This window comes from Eulemur rufifrons, chromosome 27 (assembly GCF_041146395.1).
Source record: "Eulemur rufifrons isolate Redbay chromosome 27, OSU_ERuf_1, whole genome shotgun sequence".
Classification (NCBI taxonomy): Eukaryota; Metazoa; Chordata; class Mammalia; order Primates; family Lemuridae; genus Eulemur; species Eulemur rufifrons.
The window spans coordinates 30,959,604-30,983,517 of NC_091009.1; the positions used below are offsets into that span (position 1 = coordinate 30,959,604).

At 41.2% G+C, this 23,914-nt stretch overlaps 1 protein-coding gene across 2 annotated transcripts in view; it reads right to left on the reverse strand.

Annotated features, from left to right (window-relative positions):
* IPO9 (importin 9) overlaps positions 1-22,203 on the reverse strand; it is a 43,654-nt gene extending 21,451 nt beyond the window's left edge. Inside the window, exons 1-8 of one of the 2 annotated variants that reach the window (XM_069459682.1) lie at positions 22,012-22,203; positions 7,391-7,452; positions 7,090-7,176; positions 6,105-6,306; positions 2,144-2,232; positions 905-991; positions 346-465; positions 144-244 (exon numbers count right to left, since the gene is read on the reverse strand). In XM_069459682.1, coding sequence (XP_069315783.1) covers positions 144-244; positions 346-465; positions 905-991; positions 2,144-2,232; positions 6,105-6,306; positions 7,090-7,176; positions 7,391-7,452; positions 22,012-22,174 — 911 coding nt within the window. In that variant the 5' untranslated portion in view covers positions 22,175-22,203. Of the gene's footprint in view, positions 1-143; positions 245-345; positions 466-904; positions 992-2,143; positions 2,233-6,104; positions 6,307-7,089; positions 7,177-7,390; positions 7,453-17,817; positions 17,904-22,011 lie in introns of those variants that run through there. The other variant, XM_069459683.1, reaches the window with a different exon arrangement.
* Between the last annotated feature and the right edge of the window lie 1,711 nt (positions 22,204-23,914).

A 23,914-nucleotide genomic window follows, 5' to 3' on the forward strand; every position in this document is an offset into this window, starting at 1 on the left:
GGAATATTATATATTCCAATACTAACAAACAATTAAAAAAAAAAAACCTGTTTAAAACAGTGGAACCACATGAATGCGAGACCCAGTGCTAGATTCCCAACTATAGGTGATAGTAGGTCCCTTAAGCTTTCAGGAAAGGATATAAAGCTGCACTTTCAGTTAGGGTGTTCCAAACAATAGGTAGAATCTGCTGCATGGAAGATACCATGTGCTTTGGGAAGTTTTTCACTAGGGCTGTCACTGCCTAAGAAGTTAAGAGAAAAACATGCAGAGTTACAGTGATACCAGAAGAAATTCAGATCACCCCTTCAAACTCTAAATATCTCATTGGCAGTAAATGTTTACCTTTAAGACCTCCATCTTAAACCCACTGTCAGATGTGGGGCCATCTGGTATTTGGAGCGCCTGAACAAAGGCCTCTGTGAACTGCTGCACCACGGGAAAGATCAGGACTTTGGCTGCACCCTGATAACAGAAACTAAAATCAATGCTGGACAAACCTCTAATCCATGGCTTCAACCCACATATCAAACACTGAGATTTGAGGCATCTAAAGCTATTATGTAAGACCAACTTTTCGTAACTGCTTCTGAATCACAGGGATCAGTTTTTTAGCTAGCTTTGTTTCACATGAGAGGGCCATAAAAGAGTAGGAGAGTTCTGGGTGATGACTAGTATGAAAAGGATACAGGATAAGGTATTTGATGAAATGAGACTCAAACAAAAGGAAATTAAGCTATCTACAAATTAAAAATTTAATCAAAAAGTTAAACCTATCTAGAATACCGGTTTAGTGTGCTTTCTCGGTGCTAACATGAAATCAGTCAATGGTTTGCCTACAATATAAGGCATTAATAAAGACATATAAGCATGAAGTCTGTTACTGCCCCCCAAAGTCACTTACCTTTTCTAGCTCTTCCATGTTACAGATCATATGGGCACAAGTGGTAAAAATCTCCACAGCTCGGGAACGGGTTCGAATACCATACACCTGGGAAAAAGGTTACAGCATAGCCATGAGATTGGAGTGTGCATGTGTATGTGTATCTATGATTAGAAGTAAAATTACAACTAATCAATCGTCACACAAGATTGGATCCCTTAGAGAGATGAGAAATGTAATTCATTTATGTCCAGGAGACAGACTTTTATAATTCAGAGAATGGAAGGCAGCAGGATCATAATGTTAGAACTTATTACAATTAGCCATATATATATATATATATATATATATATATATATATGCCTCTGTGGGCTGATTTGATTAAAAATATCAGGCTGGGTAGTGCTTGCAATCCCAACACTGTCAATGTATTTCTTTTAAAACGCAGACCACTGGTTGGGGGCAAAGGGGAATCGGGAGGTTAAAACATTATCCATCAGGTATTCACATCTTATTGTGAGTGAGTCTCCATCCATATGCACATTAACCAAATACATATACACTATATTAAGGGTCTGTTATGTGTAATGCAGTGATAGATTACTGCCAATTACTTAGGTGAGGTTGGCTAGGGCGCGGTGGCTCACGCCTGTAATCCTACTCTGGGAGGCCGAGGTGGGAGGATTGCTTGAGCTCAGGAGTTCAAGACCAGCCTGAGCAAGAGCAAGACCTCGTCTCTACTAAAAATAGAAAAATTAGCTGGGCGTCGTGGCATGTGCCTGTAGTCCCAGTACTCAGGAGGCTGAGGCAGGAGGATTGCTTGAGCCCACAAATTTGAGGTTGCTGTGAGCTAGGCTGACGCCACCGTACTCTAGTCCAGGTGACAAAGTGAGACTCTGTCTCAAAGAAAAAAAAAGAAAAAAAAAATTAGGTGAGGTAGGTAAGCTTAGGTGGGGTAACTCAATGAGAGGCTAAAGGTAGCATAAAGGCAGTAAGTACTGAGGGGTTACAGGATGCCAGAAGGTATGGGATATATGAGGAAATATTTCAGCTATTTCACTCTTTTATCAAAGGCTTGCCCTTGTAGTTATGAATGGAAAGTCTAAGGTTAACTCAGATTCATATCCAGATCTTTGTCAGTTCTAGTCTTTAGGTATGGGGATCAGGAGCAAACACCATCATCTCCCACCTCACAGGTGGAGGCTGACCAGAACCTGAACAGCCCTTATTCACTGTAATCTTGGAGCTGAGATTTCATACCTCGGCCATGGTAAAGATCTTATACATCTCTGGAAGAATGACAGGAGCAACAAGCGGCATCTGTGTGTCTGTGACTTCTCGAGTGAATTCTACAAAGAAAAAAGTGGTACTGTTAAGAAACCACAACACGGCTTTATAAAGATATTAAGTGTGAAATTTTCCAAACTGCTTCTCAGTGGTAGTTCCCAAACAAATTGCATACAGGTAAAGACACTGGCCTTGTAGTCTCACCCTGGGGAAGGAAAAGTGGCAAGAGTTACTGATTATTTGTTAGAAGAGAGAAGAGAATAATATGGAGATAGAAAATCTGTACTAGAACCTCATAAAAGTTCTTACGAGGTAAACTTTGAAAAATTCTGTATTAATTTAGTTTGTGCCCATCTGTCAACATTCAAATACAATTTTGAGGTCTCTTACCTTTGATTCTGTTTTCAGTTATTTTCCTTGCAATTGTTTTGATGCACATAATAAAATATGTACATACTTACTAGGCTTCAGCTTCATTCTGTGTATGTTACTCTTCTCAGTGGATGATATTTATTGACCCAAAAGTCAGAGGCTGCTGCTAATTGGAATAGAAAGGGATTTCCTACATGAACATGGCAAAAAGCAACTTATACACAGTTCAACGAACTTGAAGAAGGTGAGGGAAATATGGGTCATATCTTTCCCTTCACTTAAAAAAAAAAAAAAAAATCAAACATACCACACACAAGGCACCGACCAAGATGACACAGAGGACACCAAGATGACATAACGGACACTGGACTTCATGCTACTAACCAGTAGCATACAAGCCCTTGAGTTCCAATCACTGTTCACTTTATCTGATGCTTTCCCACATTATCACCATAAATATGGAGCTAATCATTTGGGACATTTTCCAGGAGGTTATACAGCTAGAAATACAAGTTGGCATTTTCAAGGTTAATTTTGGGCAGTATCAATCCCCACAAGTCAAATGAAGATCAAATCCTCAAGACTGAGTTTTCTTTACTAGCTGTGGTTTCCTCCTAAAGAATAAATTCTGAGCTTTGAACAGTGAGTGAGTGTTCTACTTTATTTAGAAATCCAGGGAAATTAGTCCAAACAAACATGATAGATGGTATACTAATGATAACAAGTTTTATGAAGAATGTAGTATAATTCAATTCTAATAATAAAGTGCTTAGATGCATTTTCTTGCTCTCCTGTAATCATCCCTAGTAGTCTCAATTTATTAACACTTTGCAGGTTTAAGTACAAAATAAGTTTTCTGAGGTCATTCAGCAAGTCAGAAAAAGTCTGGGACACCAGCAACACCTGAATGTTCAAACTTCTTTGAGATGGAAGAAAAAGCTGTATCTTGTAGACCAAATATTTTCATATTTAGCTGCTATGTTTGCATTTCCTCCACACCATGAGCTTTAGTTAGTTCTCTTTTATGAACAGGTAAGTCTAATGCGAAGCCTCATTAAAGTCAGAATGGTACAGTATCTTAAAAAACCCAGAAGAGAATCATTGTCATTCTCCTAACGGGTTCCTGTCCATCTAGCAACATCCTGCTATCTTCCTGCATGCCTGAGTTTCTGCTGTCAGAGCACAGTTTGCCCTCGTTTGAAAATATTCGGAGCAGCTATTTAGGAATGAAGGTTGGCTGCTATCCACTCTATTACAAAAGGATACAAATTTTCCCCACAGTTCTTTCCCTCTGGCTGGCAGAAAAGTGATCTCATTGAACAGTCATTTCCTTAGTCAAACACAATGAGGGTTCTTCAGCATCCTGATCAGGATAAATGTACAACCACCTTTTTTCTCCAGGTCTGTCAAAAAGCAGCTGAACTTTGTGTTGGAAGACTGGGAAGGAATATGCTTCCTTTCCCTAGTAGAAAATATATCTGTTAATTGATATCCTGGCACAATGATGTTGTAAACAAAGAATCCTGCAAGGCTGGGCGCGGTGGCTCATGGCTGTAATCCTAGCACTCTGGGAAGCCGAGGTGGGAGAATTGCTTGAGCTCAGGAGCTCAAGACAAGCCTGAGCAAAAATGAGACCCCATCTCTACAGAAAATAGAAAAATAAGCTGGGCGTGGTCGTGAGCACCTATGGTCCCAGCTACTCTGGAGGCTGAGGCAGGAGGATAGCTTGAGCCCAGGAGTTTGAGGTTGCAGTGAGTTATGCTGAAGCCGCTGTACTTCACCCAGGGCAATTGAGCAAAACTCTGTCTCAAAAAAAAAAAAAAGAAAGAATCCTAAAAAGTCAATTCCATGGAGAAGGGTGTATGAAGTCATCCGAATAATTAAAGTTATGAAGGAAAAGCAAGGGAAGTAAGCAGGGAAATGAAAATCCGAGCAAGGAATATTTTGATCTTTCTGGTAAGTCAGCCCTGTATCTGACCTAAAAACAAACTTTGGCACAGGCAATCAATAAGAACATGGTGGGGCCAGGCGTAGTGGCTCACGCCTGTAATCCCAACACTTTGGGAGGCCAAGGCAGGAGGACTGCTTGAGGTCAGCCTGAGGAATATGGTAAGAATTTGTCTCTACAAAAAATAAAAATTAGCCAGGCCTGGTGGCACATGCTTATAGTCCCAGCTACTTGGGAGACTGACACAGGAGTATCACTTGAACCCAGGAGTTGGAGGTCACAGTGAGCTATGATAACACCACTGCCCCACTGCACTTTAGCCCAGGGCAACAGAGTGAGACTTTGTCTCCAAACACACACACACACACACACACACACACACACATATATATATGTAGGGAGTAATTCCCACGCAGCTAGGGCATGGGAAGAGGGGATTTTGAAACAAAAGGAGAATAAGAATTTGCTTCTGACACAGAATTGATATTATCTACCATTAATATCACATGGACTAGTAAAATTGGGCCTTAGATACCAAGTTCAGTAAACCGAGATTCAGAAAGTAGAAATGGCATTCACAAAGAATACATTTCAGCAAGCTAAAAGTATACAGGTCATAGAGAAACAGAAAAAATTTCAGGACGACTTCCACAAACCTATATGAACAGAGGGCAAAGATGATTTCTATAAGATCCAGTATAAGATGGCTGAAGTCCAGGTAAGGGTTTCTTGAAGGGAAAACTGAATGGTGACTTCATCTAGGGGATAGGAAACAGGGTAAAACTTGCAAAGGAGTGGGAAACTCAAGACATCCTTAAGGATACTCAAAGGCAAATTCTAGAAGGGATTGATAGATTTCGGGCTTAGAAGGGAGAGCCACCAAATCTCCTTGAACTAAAAGGTGAAGTATTTTTTATCAACTTCTCAAAACAAAGAGAAAGAAAAGATTATTCTCTAAACTTAATAAGTGAAGGTCAGGATTATATAGGTACACCTATTTTTATCTTCTTTTTTGTATTTCCATAAAAATTTCATTTGACTATTCTTAACTTTGTCTTAGTTGAACTAAGTAGAAAAATAATATATAACAAAAATGATAATCACAGTGACTGGAATTTTTTTTCACACTTGTGTTAACCTGCAAGGTTTTTTTTTGTTTTTACAGTGACTAAAATTTACTGAGCACTTACCACGTCAGATATTGTACTAAACACTTTACAAAGATTAGCTCATTTAAACTACCAAAAGCTCTATTTGGTAGACACTATTATCATCTTAATTTTACATACAAGGAAACTCAGGCTCAAAGAGTTAGGTAAGTGAAGGGTCATGGTGAAGCCAGCATATGAATCCAAAATCTGAATACTTAATCACTATGCTATTACTGTACTCTTAAGTGGTAAGGTTTGGTAGTTGAAATAATACTATACCAACCTAATCCCCTGGAAAATGCCAATGGAGCTGGAGGGTAGATGTGGAGGTAAAAACTAGGAGGGAGGAGGGGCATCAGTAGCAATTCCCACTGATTTGGGTCATTTTATCACATAGCTTCATGTAAGTACTCCTGTCACCTGGGATCCAAGTACCAGCACCAGGGGAAAGGGCTTTTGGTACCTGTCAGCACACGCATGGCTCCATGGACAGCATTTAAGTCTCCGCTCACCAACATCTCCATGAGCAGGTTGAAGAGCTGGGGCCAGGCTTCAGGCCAATCCCAGTGGGCAATGGCTGACACGGCATAGGCCACACTGGAGCGCACTTTGCTTATCGACTCTCTCAATCCATTGGGCAATAGCTCTCGGATAACAATTTTTGCCTGTAGAGGAGAAAGTCCACTTGCCATTAGATCAGGTTATAAGTGACTGGCAGAGAGCCCAGTCCAATCTGGAACTATGTTGGAAAAACATCATGTGCACAAGATACTGCATATTTATAGAAAACTCCTACATATACACTTGACAAATGAATTCAGAGAGTTCATCTGTGATCTCTACACTTATGCTGTCCATTATGGTCACCACTAGCTACACACGGCCATTTAAATTAAAACTAAAATTAAATAAAATTAAAAATTCAGTTCCTCAGTTGCCCTAAGCCACATTTTAAGTGCTCAACAGCCATATGTAGCTAGTATTAATATAGTAGTTATCATATTGGACAGCAGATACAGAACATTTCCACAATTGTAGAAAGTCCTGATGGATGGCGTTGCTCTAGACCTATACCTCAAAATCTCTTGGGGCCCAGGATGATTACATAGTACTATACGAAGTAGAAACATTATTTCATTTAATTCTCCAGCCCTTTGAAGTTGGTACTTTAATTCTAATTTTAGAGATTTAGGAAATTGAGGCTTAGGAGTTAACTACATTCCCTATAACCTCAGAGTTTGTAAAAAGCAAAACTGGAATTTGAAGACAGGCCAGCCTGATACTCAAGCTCTCTTAGCTATAGCACTGTGCCCATAATGTCAGCCACCAATGTCCTTTTCTGCCTAGTCTTTTGATTGCTCCATGTTGTCAAAGATTGTTGACAGCCCAATCTCTTAAAATGGCCCCTCGAATCTTTTCAGGTAGACTAATCAAGAACCTGTCCTTACCCTCTCCGTAGTTTCAGGAGGCCTAAACTTCTCCGACTGAGCACACCAGTGAGTCTCCACATATTGTTTCAAGATGACTGATGCCAGCTGTGAAGAGAATAAGCCAAGTAGTACAGCAAAAAAAAGGCTTTTTTCACACATAAAAACCATATATATGGCCTGATACATCTGAGGCATATCTAAATCTGGTACAAAATCCTACGTTATTTATAAATTGGCCTTATTCTTTCTCTTTCCCATCAGAAAGTTTCATGACCAAATAAAGAGAAATTACTTACAAACTGGGCCAGTCTGGACTTACCTGACGGATCGCCAGCGCTCCCTGGGGATCCACAGTCAGCTCTGCCAAGTGAACACCAAATTCTGAAAGGGAAAATTTTATTGTGAGTCTAAGGGCATCCAAGAAACCTGTAACAATTTACTGAGCTCTAACTCTGATGCCAACAAGAAAAATTTCAGAAAGGAACTTGATCCATTGCTTCTAAAAGAGTTGATAAGGCCGGGCGCGGTGGCTCACGCCTGTAATCCTAGCACTCTGGGAGGCCGAGGCGGGTGGATTGCTCAAGGTCAGGAGTTCGAGACCAGCCTGAGCGAGACCCCGTCTCTACTAAAAACAGAAAGACATTATATGGACAGCTAAAAATCTATATAGAAAAAATTAGCCGGGCATAGTGGCGCATGCCTGTAGTCCCAGCTACTCGGGAGGCTGAGGCAGTAGGATCGCTTGAGCCCAGGAGTTTGAGGTTGCTGTGAGCTAAGCTGACGCCACGGCACTCACTCTAGCCTGGGCAACAAAGTGAGACTCTGTCTCAACAAAAAAAAAAAAATAAAAAAAAAATAAAAGAGTTGATAACTGCTAAGATTGATTCCTCCAGATAAGACAAACAAGTTGGTCTGAAGGTCATGGCTTCTCGTGAACAGTTCCAATACACTCTCACTTTCTCCAATCATTGCATAGCATCTTCCAGCCATCTTCCTTTCCAAGATGGTAACACCTTCCTCTTAGAACAATAAATGTGGTAAGGAATTAAAAATTTAAAAGGTGAGATTTCAGGAGTTGCCCAGATATGTACTACCAGATATGAGATGATTAAGTCTAAGAAAACCTGGCTTCAAAAGCTGGAATCTTAAAAATACAAAGGTTGCGGCCGGGCGCGGTGGCTCACGCCTGTAATCCTAGCACTCTGGGAGGCCGAGGCGGGTGGATTGCTCAAGGTCAGGAGTTCGAGACCAGCCTGAGCGAGACCCCGTCTCTACTAAAAATAGAAAGACATTATATGGACACCTAAAAATCTATATAGAAAAAATTAGCCGGGCATAGTGGCGCATGCCTGTAGTCCCAGCTACTCGGGAGGCTGAGGCAGTAGGATCGCTTGAGCCCAGGAGTTTGAGGTTGCTGTGAGCTAAGCTGACGCCACGGCACTCACTCTAGCCTGGGCAACAAAGTGAGACTCTGTCTCAACAAAAAAAAAAAAAAAAAATACAAAGGTTGCAAATAAACAGTTCCCAATAAACAATGTAAATGATAATCTTGAACTGCATATTGGGAGGTTATAAGCAACTCTTACCTAAAATTGAGATCTAATTTGTACTTGCAAAGGAATCAACTATCAAATATTTATTTGTGGAAACAGGAAGAGGAATGTAAAGCCAAGAGTACATCATAATTTTCACATCTCACATTCTAAGGCTGTGGCTCTTCAATGTAGTATCCATTAGTAACAATGGCTACTAAGTACCTGAAACGTAGAGACTTGAGATGGCTACAAATGTAAAATACACATCACATTTCAAACTTAGTATGAGACAAAGAGTAAAATATCTTAATTTTTGTATTAATTACATGTTGAAAGAATATTTTCCATTTATCAGGTTAAAGGAATACAGTATTAACAGTTAGTTTTATGTATCTTTTTACCTTTTTAATACAGTGACTAGAGAATTCAAAATTTCACGTGACTCATTTATTTCTATTAGACAGCACTATGCTAGAGAATGAATAGCAGTTTTTCAGACTGGCTCAGTTTTGGTGGGTATACAGGTTACAATAGGCTCATCGCTCTCATTTGGAGGGAGCTAGAGATTAGTGTGGTTAAGAGCATGGGCTCTAGATTCGGGCAAGTTTAGGTTCAAATCCTGAAGCTACCATGTCTGTCCTCAGGCAAATTCCTTATCCTTTCTTTTCTTTTCTTTTCTTTTTGACACAGGGTCTTGCTCTGAGCGCAGTGTGGTCATCATAGCTCAGTGCAACCTCAAATTCCTGGGCTTGAGTGATCCTCCTGCCTCAGCTTCCCAAGTAGCTGGGACTATGGGTGCACGCCACCACGCCTGACTCATTTTTCTATTTTTTGTAGAGACAGGGTCTCACTCTTGCTCAGGCTGGTCTCGAACTCCTGGTCTTAGGTAATTCTCCCAACTCAGCCTCCAAAAATGCTAGGATTACAGGCATAAGACACCACACCCAGCCCAAACTATCCTTTCTAAAGGTCAGTTTCCTCCCCCACAAAATAAAAATATTGGTATTTATATATCAAGCAGTCCTCTGAAATTGAATGATATAATGAATGCAAAGTGTTTAGCACAATATCTGCCATGTAGTAAAAACTTTAAGAAAAAAGTCAGTTATTTTGCTATTATTTTTATTGTTCATCATTAGTACATTGTTTGGCTTTCCTATCTAAGTAATTAAAGTTAATTTCCCAGTAAAGTTCTACCATAACTGGAATCCACTGGAAATGCCATATAAAGGGTATTTATGGCCAGGCGCAGTGGATCATCCCCAAAATCCCAGCTACTTGGGAGGCTGGGGCAGGGGGATCACTTGAGGCCAAGAGGTCAAGACTAGCCTGAGCAACATAGTGAGACCCTGCCTCAAAAAAAATTAGCTGGGCATGGTGGCACATCCCTGTAGTCCCAGCTGGTCAGAAGGCTGAGGTGGAAGGAATGCTTGAGCCCAGGAGTTTGAGGCTTCAGTGAGCTATGATGGCATCACTGAACTCCAGCCTGGGTGACAGAGCGAGACATTCATCTCTAAAACAAAACAAAACAAAACAAAACAAAACAAAAGGTTATTTATGCAATGGAAAAACTTAGTATCAAGAAAGAGCTGTTACATACAATGTTTCACGTTCAAAGCTTGTCCAAGTAACAAGGTTAAAAACTACTGAAAATGAGGCAGGTGTGGTGGCTTGCATCTGTAATCCTAACTACTCTGGAGGCTGAGGCGGGAAGATTGCTTGAGGCCAGGAGTTTGAGGCAGCAGTGAGCTATGATCACACCAAGGCACTGGGCGACAGAGACACCAACTCAACAAACAAAACTCCCATAAAACAAAACTACTGAAAATGATCTATGCCCATATTTTTAAAAATGGTATTTTGGAAATAATTTTTAGATTTACAGAGAAGCTTAACAGTACAGAGTTCATGGATATCCTTCACTCATGTTCCTCTTACCTAACTATGGGTCAGTGATCAAAAACCAGGAAACCAACATGGGTACAATATTATTAACTCACTAGACTTACTAAGAAATTCACCAGTTTTTTTCCTTATTGCCTTTATTGTTTCAGGATCCGAGGATCCCACATTGTATTTGGTTGTCCTGTCTCCTTACTTTCCTCTAATGTGTCTTTTATGACCAGAACACTTTTGATGAATACTGATCAGTAATTCTGTAGAATATGTTACAAATTTGGGTTTGACTGAAGTTTCCTCATGGTTAGATTGAGGTTATGCATTTTTGGCAAGAATACAAGAAAGTGATGCTGTGTCCTTTTCAGTGTATCTAATCAGGGAGTACATAATGTTGATAAACTTTATTACTCGCAATGTTAACCTTGATCACGTGGCAAAGATGGGGCTGCTGGGTTTCTCGGCTGTATTGTTTTTCCCTTTGTAATTGATAAAAATCTTGGGAGAAAGACTTTGAGATTACGCCATCCTGTGCCCTGGAATCAACTTCTCCTCCAAGGAACTTTGGTGCTTTTTAGTGGAGAATGATATTTAGAGAATAAGATCTAAGCACTAGGTATTCTCATTGCTACTGGGGTATCAGTAGTCCTCGGCTCTCTCAGAGAACAGAGCTAGGAAATACAGTACACCTATCCACCCACCCATCCATCCATCCATCCAACCCACTGATACCTCAGATGACAATCCAACACCTCAAGGTTCATTCTACTCTTCCCCGTTTCCTTATTTGTAACTTTTCTTTTTTTTTTTTTTTTTTTTGAGACAGAGTCTCACTCTGTTGCCCAGGCTAGAGTGAGTGTCGTGGCGTCAGCCTAGCTCACAGCAACCTCAAACTCCTGAGCTCAAGCGATCCTCCTGTCTCAGCCTCCCGAGTAGCTGGGACTACAGGCATGCGCCACCATGCCCGGCTAATTTTTTCTATATATATTTTTAGCTGTCCATATAATTTCTTTCTATTTTTAGTAGAGGTGGGGTCTCGCTCTTGCTGAGGCTGGTCTCGAACTCCTGAGCTCAAACAATCCGCCCACCTCGGCCTCCCAGAGTGCTAGGATTACAGGCGTGAGCCACCACGCCCGGCCTGTAACTTTTCTTGACAGGGATAAACCTGGCTCTTGTTATCTACAAAAAATTTTGTTCAATCTTAAAATATAAAGTATGCATAAAACTATTAACCTATACCCTTGTGAAAAACAGATTAACTGAAGTACAATTTTTGTGTGTATCGTTGTTTTTGTCTTTAGCTTACAGTATGCAGTCAAATACTATTTTACTAAATACTATAACACTATTTTACAAAGTGTTTACTATTGATAAATATTACTTTACAAAGTTACTTAGGTTATTTTCTTCCTCATCACCCAATAATAGTCATGTTATTCATTTGCAATACAATTAGGTGCAACTTGTATTGTTACTACTTGTATTCCACTTTGAGTTCTCTCCCATATTGTTTTATTTTAGTTAATTTGTTTCTAGGTATGTAAAACATGACTATGATTCTAAGTCAAAACTACACAAAAAGGAATATTCCAAGAAGTGTTGCTTCTTTCTCATCCCTATTAACTTGTTTTCATTACTCCCTTCTTTCTGACTCTTCCCCATGTATGTGGGTAACCAACAAGTTTCTGCTTTTCTTTCCTGTATTTCTTTTGCACAAATGAACAGATACATGTGCATTTTCTTACATCCTTTCTTGTTTACATAAGTAGTGTATCATAATCTTTTGCATTTTGCTTTTTTTCAGTTAACATCATATCCTGAGATTTCCAATTCAGTTCATAGAGATTCCTTGTTCTTTTTTATAGGTGTATAATGTATCATTATGTATATGTACCATATTTTATTTATTCACTCTCCTACGTATGGGCAGTTCTGTTTCTTCCAATATTTTGGTTTTATAAACTATGTTGCAGTAGATAACACTGTGCAAACGGATTTTCACATTGTTGAAGGTATGTCTTTAGGGTAGATTCTGAGAAGTAGGATTGTGCGCCAAGAGCTGAGTGCATACGTAGTGCTATTGGGTGTGGTCAATAGCACTGGTACGGTTCCCCCAGGACCGTACCAATTTGCGCTCCCATCAGTAATGTATAAGAGTAATGTGGCCGGGCACGGTGGCTCACACCTATAATCCTAGCACTCTGGGAGGCCGAGGCAGGAGGATCGCTAGAGGTCAGGAGTTCGAGACCAGCCTGAGCAAGAGCGAGACCCCATCTCTACTAAAAAATAGAAAGAAATTATCTGGACAACTAAAAATATATAGAAAAAATTAGCCGGGCATGGTGGTGCATGCCTGTAATCCCAGCTACTTGGGAGGCTGAGGCAGGAGGATTGCTTAAGCCCAGGAGTTCGAGGTTGCTGTGAGGTAGGCTGACGCCACAGCACTCTAGCCCAGGCAACAGAGCGAGACTCTGTCTCCAAAAAAAAAAAAAAGTCTCGCCAACAGAATGTGTTATCATATTTAAAAAATTTTTGTCAGTCTGGCAGGGGAGAAATGATATTCAATGTTGTTTTAGTTGGTATTTTTCTAATCACAAATAAGTTAAAACATTTTTCATTTTTGTATGTCTGAATGCAGTTTTGGTCTTTTGCTCCTCAATTTTTAAGATGTATATATATATATGTCACAGCTCACTGTGCAATCTTAAACTGAGCTCAAGTGATCCTCCTGCCTCAGCCTGCCAAATAGCTGAGACTACAGGTGTACACCACCACATCCAGCTAATTTTTTCTATTTTTAGTAGAGACGGGGTCTCACTTTTGCTTAGGCTGGTCTTGAACTCCTGAGCTCAAATGATCCTCCCACCTTGGCCTAGAGTGCTACGATTACGGGTGTGAGCCACTGCAATGCCTCTGTTGTCTTTTTACTTATTTATTTATTTTTTTTGCCATGTAAATTGTAAAAAAAAAAATTTATGTAGTCAATTCATTAATCTTTTCTTTTACTGACTCTGGATTTTGAATCACAGTTACACAGAATGCCTTTCCCTATGTCAGAGTTAAAGAGAAATTCATCCATGTTTTCTTCTAGTACTTGTATGGTTTCATTTTTTACACTTAGATTCCTAACCAATTTGGAGCTTATTTTAAAAAACCTGGTATATGTATCTAATTCCAAATGTCTATACAGTTGTCCTAGCACACTTTATTTAAAAGTACATCATTACCCATAGTGATTTTTTTTTTTTTTTTTTTTTGAGACAGAGTCTCATTCTGTCACCCCAGCTATAGTGCAGTGGTATCATCATAATTCACAGCAACCTCAAACTTCTGGGCTCAAGCAATCCTCCTGCCTCAGCCTCCCGAGCAGCTGGGACTACAGGTGCATGCCACCACGCCCAGTTAATTTTTTCTATTTTTGGTAGAGATGGGGTCTCACTCTTGCTCAGGCTGGTCTTAAACTCGTTACCTCAAGCGATCCTCCTGCCTACCCCTCCCAGAGTGTTAGGATTGCAGGCATAAGCCACTGTACCTGGTCACCGCTAGTGATTTGAGATACTACCTTTATCTACACTAAATTTCCATAAACATTTGTGTCTATTTCTGGACTTTCTATCATATTCCACAGTTCTGTTTTTCTATTTGTGTACAATGCCACACTGCTTGTTTTAATTATAGATATACAATGTTTAAATGTCTGGTAGAACTAGTCCCCATCATAGTTTTCCTTTTTCAGTGTTTTTGAAGCTATTCTTCCAAGCTTGTATTTCCATATGAACTTTTGAATCAACTTGTCTAGTTCATCTATAATGTTGAGTTTTCCTATCCAACGACAGGGTATAACTTCTCAATTGTTCACATCTAATTTTAAGTCTTTCAGAAGTGTTTAAAATGTCCACTAATAGGGTCTTACACATTTCCTGTTAACTTTATTCCTAAGTAATTAATCTTTTTTGTTGCTACTGTAAATGGTTTTAGTATTTTTTAAAACTGTTACATCTTCTAACCCTTTATTGTTTGTATATATGAAAATTAATTGATTTTTGTATTTTATGTCCTGCTATTTTACTGAATTCTTAGATTCTTAACTCATTGTTACTATGCCCTTGTTTTAAGCTGCAGTTTTTTATATATTCCTATGGCACCTGTCACTTCACTTAAGGAAGGGGGATTTTCTTTGTACGACTACTGCAAAAGAAGCCACATTCTGAAACATTTATTAAATGATTAAATCACAGGCAAACACTCAAAACCTACAGAATCACCCCTACAGATACTGCAGTCCATTCTAATTTCTAGGATTAATTTGGCTAGTTCAGACTCTGGTTAAGTCTATAAAACCCATTTATAACAAAAGAAACAATAGATGTCTATGACCCAAAGATACAGGAGCCAATTTTCAGAACTGACTCTAAAACATAGATGAGTCATAAACATTAATAGTTTAGGAAGATCTCTTGGATACCAATGTTCAAGTTTAATGGAAAAAAAAAGCACTCCAAAATGCACATGAAATCCATTTAAAGAAAGAGAAAGGAGAAAAAGCATTAGTAAGGGCATCTGCACTTTGAGTTCAGATACTTGGTGTGTTCATGGATGATGCTAAGTTCATGGCCTCAAGTCCGCTTAGAATGTCTCTGTTCACCCAGGCTTGGCCTCCCTGGACACAATGAACCAATTCTGATGTGCCTTATATGATTTCCTTCAGAATGATCTACAGGTGTTTTCATAAATTAACTGGGACATAAAGTATTTTCTTTCAAGGCACTATTAAAATATTTTTTGCATGGGATACCATGATGTGGGTTTTTAATGTTCCTGGCAAGAGCACAATTTTTGGATTATCACCACAGGGACAAACTAAAACAAAATCAAAATGAACAAAACCTTCAATCATACAGCATGAAAAAGATAACTGAGGAATAAAATGAGACTTTCTGAGTAGGGTCCGAAACTTGAGTTGAGACTATAAAGCTTAAACAAATCAGAACAACTATTCTTTCAATGAAAGCACTAATAACTCTGCCAGATGTAGGGTAACACTGAGGCTCACAGAAGGGAAAGGAACCAAGCATTTTCCATTAGTCCACACTGGTACCAATCAGAAGAATCATTAGAGCATGAAGACCAGGCAAACTTCACACATTGTCTCAGTATGGTCCTTTCTCATCAACCAGTGAATTTCAAGTCTATGCTCTTCAGAGGAAAACTTAGCATGAATATATTTTTTCCATATCTGTGCCAGGAGAAGGTAGCATTCTGGTGATGGTCACAATAGCTGGGAGCTCTTCACTTTAATACAATCATAAATTGTGTCTGGTAACCTATCAAAGACTACACCCCAACTTCTACTACACCTTGTATCACACATCACTGAGATTGTAAGGGATGATGAGAGTAAGAGATCATCAGAAGGTTAAGACCCACGTGGGGGCCAGAAACCTAAGTCGACCACGGGATCTAACTACAACAAGTATTTTAAGAAGGATTTCCTCTGTAAGTTTATTTCCTTCACACATGAAAGAGCACAGATTGAAAGTATGAGTAACATGTAAGGCTCAAAAGTCTGGATGGGAAAGAAAATCTTCAAAGAATATCATCACTGTTAACTAAAGACAAATGTTAAAATAGAATGGATGAATAGAATAGATTTTCTTCTCTACAGGCCCCCAGAGTTTCAAAAATGATGACCACATGATCAACTCTGGTTTGGAAACCTCAAAAATTCAAAGAACTCATTTGCATTAGGTTATAGGGGGATGTAAGAAGGAAAACATAAACTATTATTTTATTTAACCCAATTTATTCTGTCTGGAGCACCTACCCCTTAGAAATACAGGGATGTCAATCACCATAAAGAAGCACCACACCCACAAAACTTCAGTTTACTTAAAAGCTACATGAAGAATTATCTCCAAGGAGTGATAGTGCTGGGTATGGTATTGATGGTAAATTCTGTGTTATAAAATTAATGCAAAGAAGGAAAAGCCAGAAAACACCCCTAAAGTTCTCTGCCTTGTTTTAAATCAGATCAAAACAGTTGCTCCTATCCATTGGCGATTTCTGTTAAATAGTTAAAATCCTATTTACAGATTTTCACTTAACAGAGACTGTACAATATTTGTTGAAATACAACTAAGTATATCTATAAAAGAAAAAAGTAATTTTGTGTATGTTAGTGTATTTGTGTGTGCGTGTGTGTGTGCACATGTTGAGGGATTTATAGTTTCACTAATTTGTGTCTTTAACATAATTTCTATAGCAAATATGAGAAATAATAGCTTTACTTTGGGATGATTAAGGCAGGGAAAATACAAGAGACACAGATATACATAACCACTTTATTTTGTTTTGCTCGGGAAGAACCATTTAGGATTAAACTAAGATTCAATCTATGAGGTTAAGCCAAGGAGGGCTATATGAAGTTAGCTTTCTAAAGCTATTTTGTTAGGAAATTTGATTTCTCTAGTTCCTTTTCTTACGGTGAAATCAGGATAGACTTAATTCTGTTAATCTGGGTTTTTACTTGACTCTAGGTTCTTGATTATATAATACCTTTACGCCAATCTAAAATGGTAACCTCTGACTTCCTTTCTAAGAAATCCTTTGCTCTCTTTCATTTTCTAATCTAGACTTTTAGTCTTTTGCTCCCCTCTCTTATTATCCTTTCTCCTCTTTCTCTCCTTTCACTCAGCCTGGCAAAAACATTACCTAACTAAAACTTGGCTTAGAACAGAAAATCCAAAGGAGAGTATAGAGAATAAAGAATCCATTAAGAAATATAGGGCTGGGGGCAGTGGCTCATGCCTATAATCCTAGCACTTTGGGAGGCTGAGGTAGGAGGACTGCTTGAGGCCAGGAGTTCAAGACCAGCCTGGGCAACAGCAAGATCCTATCTCTACAAAGAAGAAAAAAAATTAGCCAGGCATGATGGCACATGCCTATAGTTCAAACCTACTTGGGAGGCTAAGGCAGAAGGATCACCTGAGCCCAGGAGCTTGTAGTGAGTTCTGATGACCCCACTACACTCTAGCCAGGGAACAGAGCAAGGCCCTTTCTCAAAAAAAAAAAAAAAAAAGAAGAAGAGGAAGAAGCAATACATGCTACTGGTCTGAAGGGTCTACTGCACTAGAGAGACATAAGACTTGGCAGTGCTGTGACAGTCAACTAACTATCGGGAAGAACCGTGAACAGGGATTGTTTGGAGAAGGGCAGAGTTTCAAATAGAGCTCTGGAGAAGCCCCCTACTTCTTATGGGGGTTGGTAAACACCACAAAACCACAGCTGAAAGGAAAAAGAAAACTCCACCACTGGCCTTTTTCCGAGCGTGGCCGCCTTCCGCTCGGCTCAGTGCCCGCCACATGCCCAGGAGTGCGTCTGGATCCTTGAGGGGCGCCCTTCTCAGGTGGACAGTGTTAACGCTATACTGCAAAAGAGCCAGAAAAGTGCCCATGAGAACCAGAAAGCAAACTGCCAGCCAGCAGGGTCATCTCTCTAGGCATCTAAGATGGGGAAATCAACACAGGTATCTGGGCAGCATCTGAATGCCAGGAAAGGTAAGGGAGAAATTCTTTCCCCCCTCCCCAGTTCAACATCATAGTGGTAGAAGGAAAGGAAAACATATTCTCTGTCTGCTGGGAACAAGACAAGGCCAAATGATGGGGGAAATGTCTTCATTTCTAATAGGCAAAAAAAAAAAAAAAAAAAAAACTAAAAGAAGAACATGATCTAGGGTCTGTATCTAATTATATAAGAAAGGCTGTGCTATGCTGGCCTGGAGAATTAAAGCTTTTGAATGGAAGCAACTCATTTCACCATTTGGGTGATACTTATTCTTAGAGAAAAGTAGAGAAAAATGAAGAAAAAAAACGAAAGAACTTCATTCTTAAGATATAAAAAAGTAAAGCATAAATACACCAAAAATAAAGAGCTGACATTCTCAAAAGATGATTATGATCTTACTATAAGTCAGACAAAAAAAAAGAGTTGATGAAGCTGAAGAGAGAATATTAGACTTTGATGTAAGAGATCTTTGGCTGTTCACAACCTCTCCAGTCTTTTTAATTACCATTAATATGTTTATAAAATGCTTGATACGACACTGTCTATTAAATAAAATTGAATTAGAAGAATGCTCTAACAAATCAAAAAGCTTTACTTTTACCCTATTTAGGTAAAACTAAATTCCTGCAAACCCTGTTGATCAAACTCACAATCTCATTCCTCCTAAGAAAAATGAAAGGCTAACAATTACTTGCTAAGTACTGTATGGCATGGGAACTTCCAAACTTTCAAGCAATGTTCTCCATTCAGGATGGGAGCGAGTGCTGTCTGAAGAAGGTGGTTACTGGCACCGTTTCCTTCTCCAATTCGCCCTGCTAAATAGGCTTTAAATGTTCTGAGGTTTGCTGGGTTTCCCCCAGATTCCAAGTGACTAAGGAAAATGGCAAACATAGGGGCTCAAGAAAATTATCCCAGGACACCAAGCTGATGAGCAACCTATCTGGATCCTTTTCGAATTGACACACTGTAATTCGGTGGATATCTCACATACACACGCTTCCTTGACGTAAGAGAATGGGCGCCCATTCTCGAAAATGTGATAATTAATTACAGGCAAGTTACTTTTCAGAAAATATCAGTCGGCATACTAAACGATCAGGATGTACTTTAGGCACCAGCAACCTCCATTTTCTAAGATAACTGCTTCCTAAAATCCCATTTGTAGTACAGTTTGGTCACATCATGTCAACCTCTCTTGTTTGTCCTTTTTTTTTTTTTTAACAGGGAGTTGACAATTGACCTGTGTCCTTTTCCCACCAATTAGAGGTTCTTCCACTTAATATTCAAGACTGGGGTCATTACTTGGCGACACCCATTTTTGGCAAACGGAACAGACCAGTTAATCTAAAGGACCAGGTGGGACCAGTCTTCTATGTGAGGCAATAATAAATGGCTCACAAAGACAGTCAGGTTATGTGAGAGGACACAGGGACTGGATCTGGTTGTCACCTGATCCTGGGTGGCCAAAAAAGGATCAAAACATTACTAGAACCAAATAATAACAGACACCAACTCCTAGATTTCTCATTAACTTCAAATTTTAAGGAAGATTGTTTCCTAGAACTAGAAACCAACGTTCCTCCTACTAGGATAAAACTAAAATGTGAAGTAACTCCAAAGGAGTAGAAAGTAATCTGTTCATTCATTTGCAAGAATGGCCCCTTATCTTGGCCCGCAGGGCCTTCTAATGAGCAGGAACAATGTCCTGCCAGCTTCATCAAGCCAGATAGTTGGCTAAACCCTGCCTGGGAAGCCAGGTGCTATGTTTCTATGTAAAGAAGGGCTACAGCTGGTAGAGAGAAACTATTAGGCCATTTTCATAAAACATCTGAGAGATCCAGATAGACGATAAAATGGGAAGTATTCTTCCCAATGGACTCAATGGCAAAGACAACTTGTTAAAGGCCACAAGAGGATGAAAGGAGAGGATACTATACCTGAGGAATGGACCATCATACCCCACCGAAAAATAGGTACAGAAGGGGTTGAATCTCTATGGTGTTGGGGATAAACACAAGGAGCCACACTATTTTAAAGACATGAATAGCCTCCAAAGGGTCGGAAGCACTGCATGCGCGCAACTCTAGGGACTTGACCCAACCCTGTAGCCACATCCTAAACCTGAGTCACACGCCTTACTACTAGACCACCAATATCAGGCCACTGCATCCATGCCTTTCCATACTTCTCAGAGTATGCACGACAGCACACCACCAGTAAATTATGGGGCCACAGGGAACGAAGGGGAGTCAATCTATTTCTCACCAGTGGCCTAGATCAAAAGTCTGTACTTCCGAAATTTAAAATTTCACTCAAGACCTCCAAAAATGAAGAAAGTGAAAGACCAGAGCTTCAAAAAGACCCCAAGAAGTTTATAACTGACATTGGCTGGATGACACCATGGCATTTGGCAAGAGTTGAAGATATCAGAGCTAAAGCAGAGCTGCTGTTGGACAGTTTAAACATGACTGAAGGTTCGCCTTGCATAAAAAAGGTGCCAGACACGCACTTGAGGCACCAGGAACGCTGCGTATCACCCAGGCAAGGTTTAACTAGGATCAATGTGCATCAGACACCCAACTTTATTCAAGTAGCAACCTGAACATGATGAGTTTCCTTTGCTTTGTCACTCCTCCTCATACCCAAAGGAGACAGAGACATTAACGTGAATAAAGGAATTTTACCTAGGAGCCTAGAAAAACTAGTTTATGCACGGTTCTCAAACAACTTTCTCTTATCCAGTGGTTCCTCCTCTTGTAGGGTCTGATATTTTATAAAACAATGGCAATTCCAACTGGGCCTTCAAAATGGTCTTTAACCTGTAAGATCCCAAATCACAACATACTTCCAACAGAAGGAAATTTGTCTTCAACAGCTCTTTTATATTGTGGGAGAAAATAAAACTCAATTTAAAGGAGATTTAAAAAAATTCTTCTCAATAAAAATGAATCTGAGAGTTAACTCAAGGCTCTGCGTGCTCAGACCATGGACAATGTCCCATAGCTCTGAAGAGGTCTTTAAGGAACGGTGGAAATATTCTGCTGAGCTGGGGGATTCTGAGGATTTGGAGTTCTAGCAATAAGCCCAAACCCGATACATTTCTTACACAAAGACCAAGAAGATTTTCCCTCCTTCAGTTTCAGGATTAAATTGTTCTTTGTAGAGTGACTATACTGGGCATGCTGAAAGGCTCACTCAGATAGAAACTGACAAAAAACTCTCAAACCGACAGTTTATTTTCTTCACCATCACTTCGAAGCACACGGTAAGATGATGGGGACAAAGAATCAAAAGCAAGGGATGATCAGTTCCCCTGAACAGAAAGGCAGTTATTTAATCACTACAAATTATTGTGAAAATAAACGGTGAGTATGGCCAGCGAAAGGTGAAGCAGTTGCACGTGTATTTAACTTAATTTCGGGGAAAACAGGAAGAGTACAGACCACGAGCTGGGTCTACAGTAACTCGGAGGCAGAAACTTGTCCGATGGCACCTAAGCTGCGACAGCCGCCTCCCCACGGCCCTGCCCTCCCGCCGCTCCTGCTAACAGCTCCCCCTACTCCTACCCTCGCACCAGCGAGCGGGTGCAGAGAACGTCAAAAGACCCCGTTCGTACACTCAAAGAACGTGTCCCAGACCGCGCTCCGCCAACAGCGCCAGGTCCGGCTCCATCTCCGTCCTCCGCAGCGCCCGGCTCCATCTCTTTCCAAGTCTCCACCCTCCCCTCGCCCCCGAGGCTCCGCCCCTCGCGACCCTCTCCTTCGGGCGCGCCGCCCCGCTCGGGACTCCCACGGCCACCAGCCGCAGCGGCCTCTCGCTTCCTACTCCAGTCTCCGGCGCCCGGATCTCCGACTGGCTCGGGCTCCCCGGGTCCCCTGGCGGTCCAGAGCTGCGGTCAGCGGATCGTGCCGCTGAGCCATCCTCGTGACGGTCCCGCCTCACTCACCCTCTGTCACCTCCAGCACCTTAATCTGTTCCTCGGCAGCCGCCCGCACCTCCTGCACTGGGGACAGGATCCCGGTGAGCGTATCCACCAATGCTTCCTTCAATCCTTGTGCCACGGGACCCGGCAGCCCGGAGGCCGCACCAGCCGCCGCCGCTGCCGCCATCTTTTCTCCCCTCAGCCCGCCAGCCCCGCGGCCGGGACCCGCCACCGAATGACGGCTCCCGCGCGCGGCCAATCCACGAAGCCGCGCCTGCGCACAGAAGCGGGCGGAGGGCGGGGAATGGGTCCAAGCCTCCAGAGACAGCGCCCCCTGCCCCCTGCACGAGAACTGCACTTTTCTCGGCAAGGATCACTTTGTCTTTCTTTTCTTTTCTGTTTTTTTGAGATAAGGTCTCGTTCTGTCGCCCAGGCTGGAGTGCAGTGACGTCATCATTACTCATTGCAACCTCCAACTCCTGGGCTCAAGCGATCCTCCTCGCTCTGCCTCCCAAGTGGCTGGGACTACAGGCGCGCGCCACCACGCCCGGCTAAATTTTCTATTTTTAGTAGAGACAGGTCTCGCTCTTGCTCAGCCTGACCTCAAGTGAACCTCCCGCCTCGGCCTCCCAGAGTGCTAGGATTACAGGCGTGAGCCACCGCGCCCAGCCGGCAAGGATCACTTTGGATTTATGTGAAAACTGAGCTCCAGAGAGAGGGAGCTTTTCTAAAGTTGCACAGTGAGTTAGCAATCTCACTTGGAATAAAGGCCGTGATATATGACTTTAGATCCATGGATCTTTCAGGTATAAGACACTGTTAAGAAAGAGCAGAAGGGATGGGAATGAATATAGACAGCTTTAAGGATGGAAGTCTGGTCAGAAATAGCTTTTTTTTTTTTTTTTTTTTTTTTTAAAGAGACAGGGTCTGGCTCTGCTGCCCCGCCTGAAGTGCTGTGGCACGATCACAGCTCATAGCAATCTCGAACTCCTGAGCTTAAGCCATCCTCCCGCCTCAGCCTCCCGAATAGCTGGGACTAGAGGCTTGCTCCGCTGCACCTGGCTAATTTCAAAAAATTTTTTGTAGAGATAGGATCTCGCCATGTTGCCTAGGCTGGTCTCAAACTCCTGGCCTCAATCTGTCCTCCCTCCTGGGCCTCTCAAAGTGCTGGGATTACAGGCATGAGCCACCATGCCTTGCCCAGAAGTAGCACCTATTTTAAACTAATTTTCCCCCCAAACACTGAAAAAAGTTGGCTCAAGCGAGTCTCTTCGTCTCTTAGCCTCAGGAAGCCAAAGATGGGGGAAAGAAACTGAAGTGAACGGAGCAGTCGGGGGTGGTCCCCTTAGAAAGGCCTTGGTTTTTCCAGCCTAGGTGAGCCCCACTTCAAAATTGGAAAGTGGATGGGCAGGGGAGAGCACCTGCCCGTGAAAGGGCATTTCCTCCAGAGTGACTGTATGTGACTACTTGAGAACCAGTCCTGCCAGCTGGGAATATGTGAATTTTCTCCCGGAGAAGTTATGGCTGGATATTTAAGGGGTGGAGGAGCAACAGCAGTTTGGTGTGGCTGATGGGCTCGTTGTAGGAAGTGGTCCAAGGTATAGAAACACTCAAAAAATTCATAAACATAAGAGCAAAGAGGAAGAGGTATTTCTTAGTAAGCTGTTCAGGTTTAGTGCCTTAGAAATGGTTTCCAGGAACCCTTACCAAGTGGGTTCATTCCCACGTGGCAAAGGAAACCAGTTAGCAGTTCCTAGGTCACTTCTAAGATTGTGGATGCTAAACTGCTAACAGTTAGAGCTTAAGTCACCTCATCTGAGGATTCTTCCCAAAGAATGCTTTGTCAGTTTTATTTATTTATTTCAGATAGGGTCCCACGATATTGGCTCAAGCACTCTTTCTGCCTCAGGTACACCCATTGCTGGGC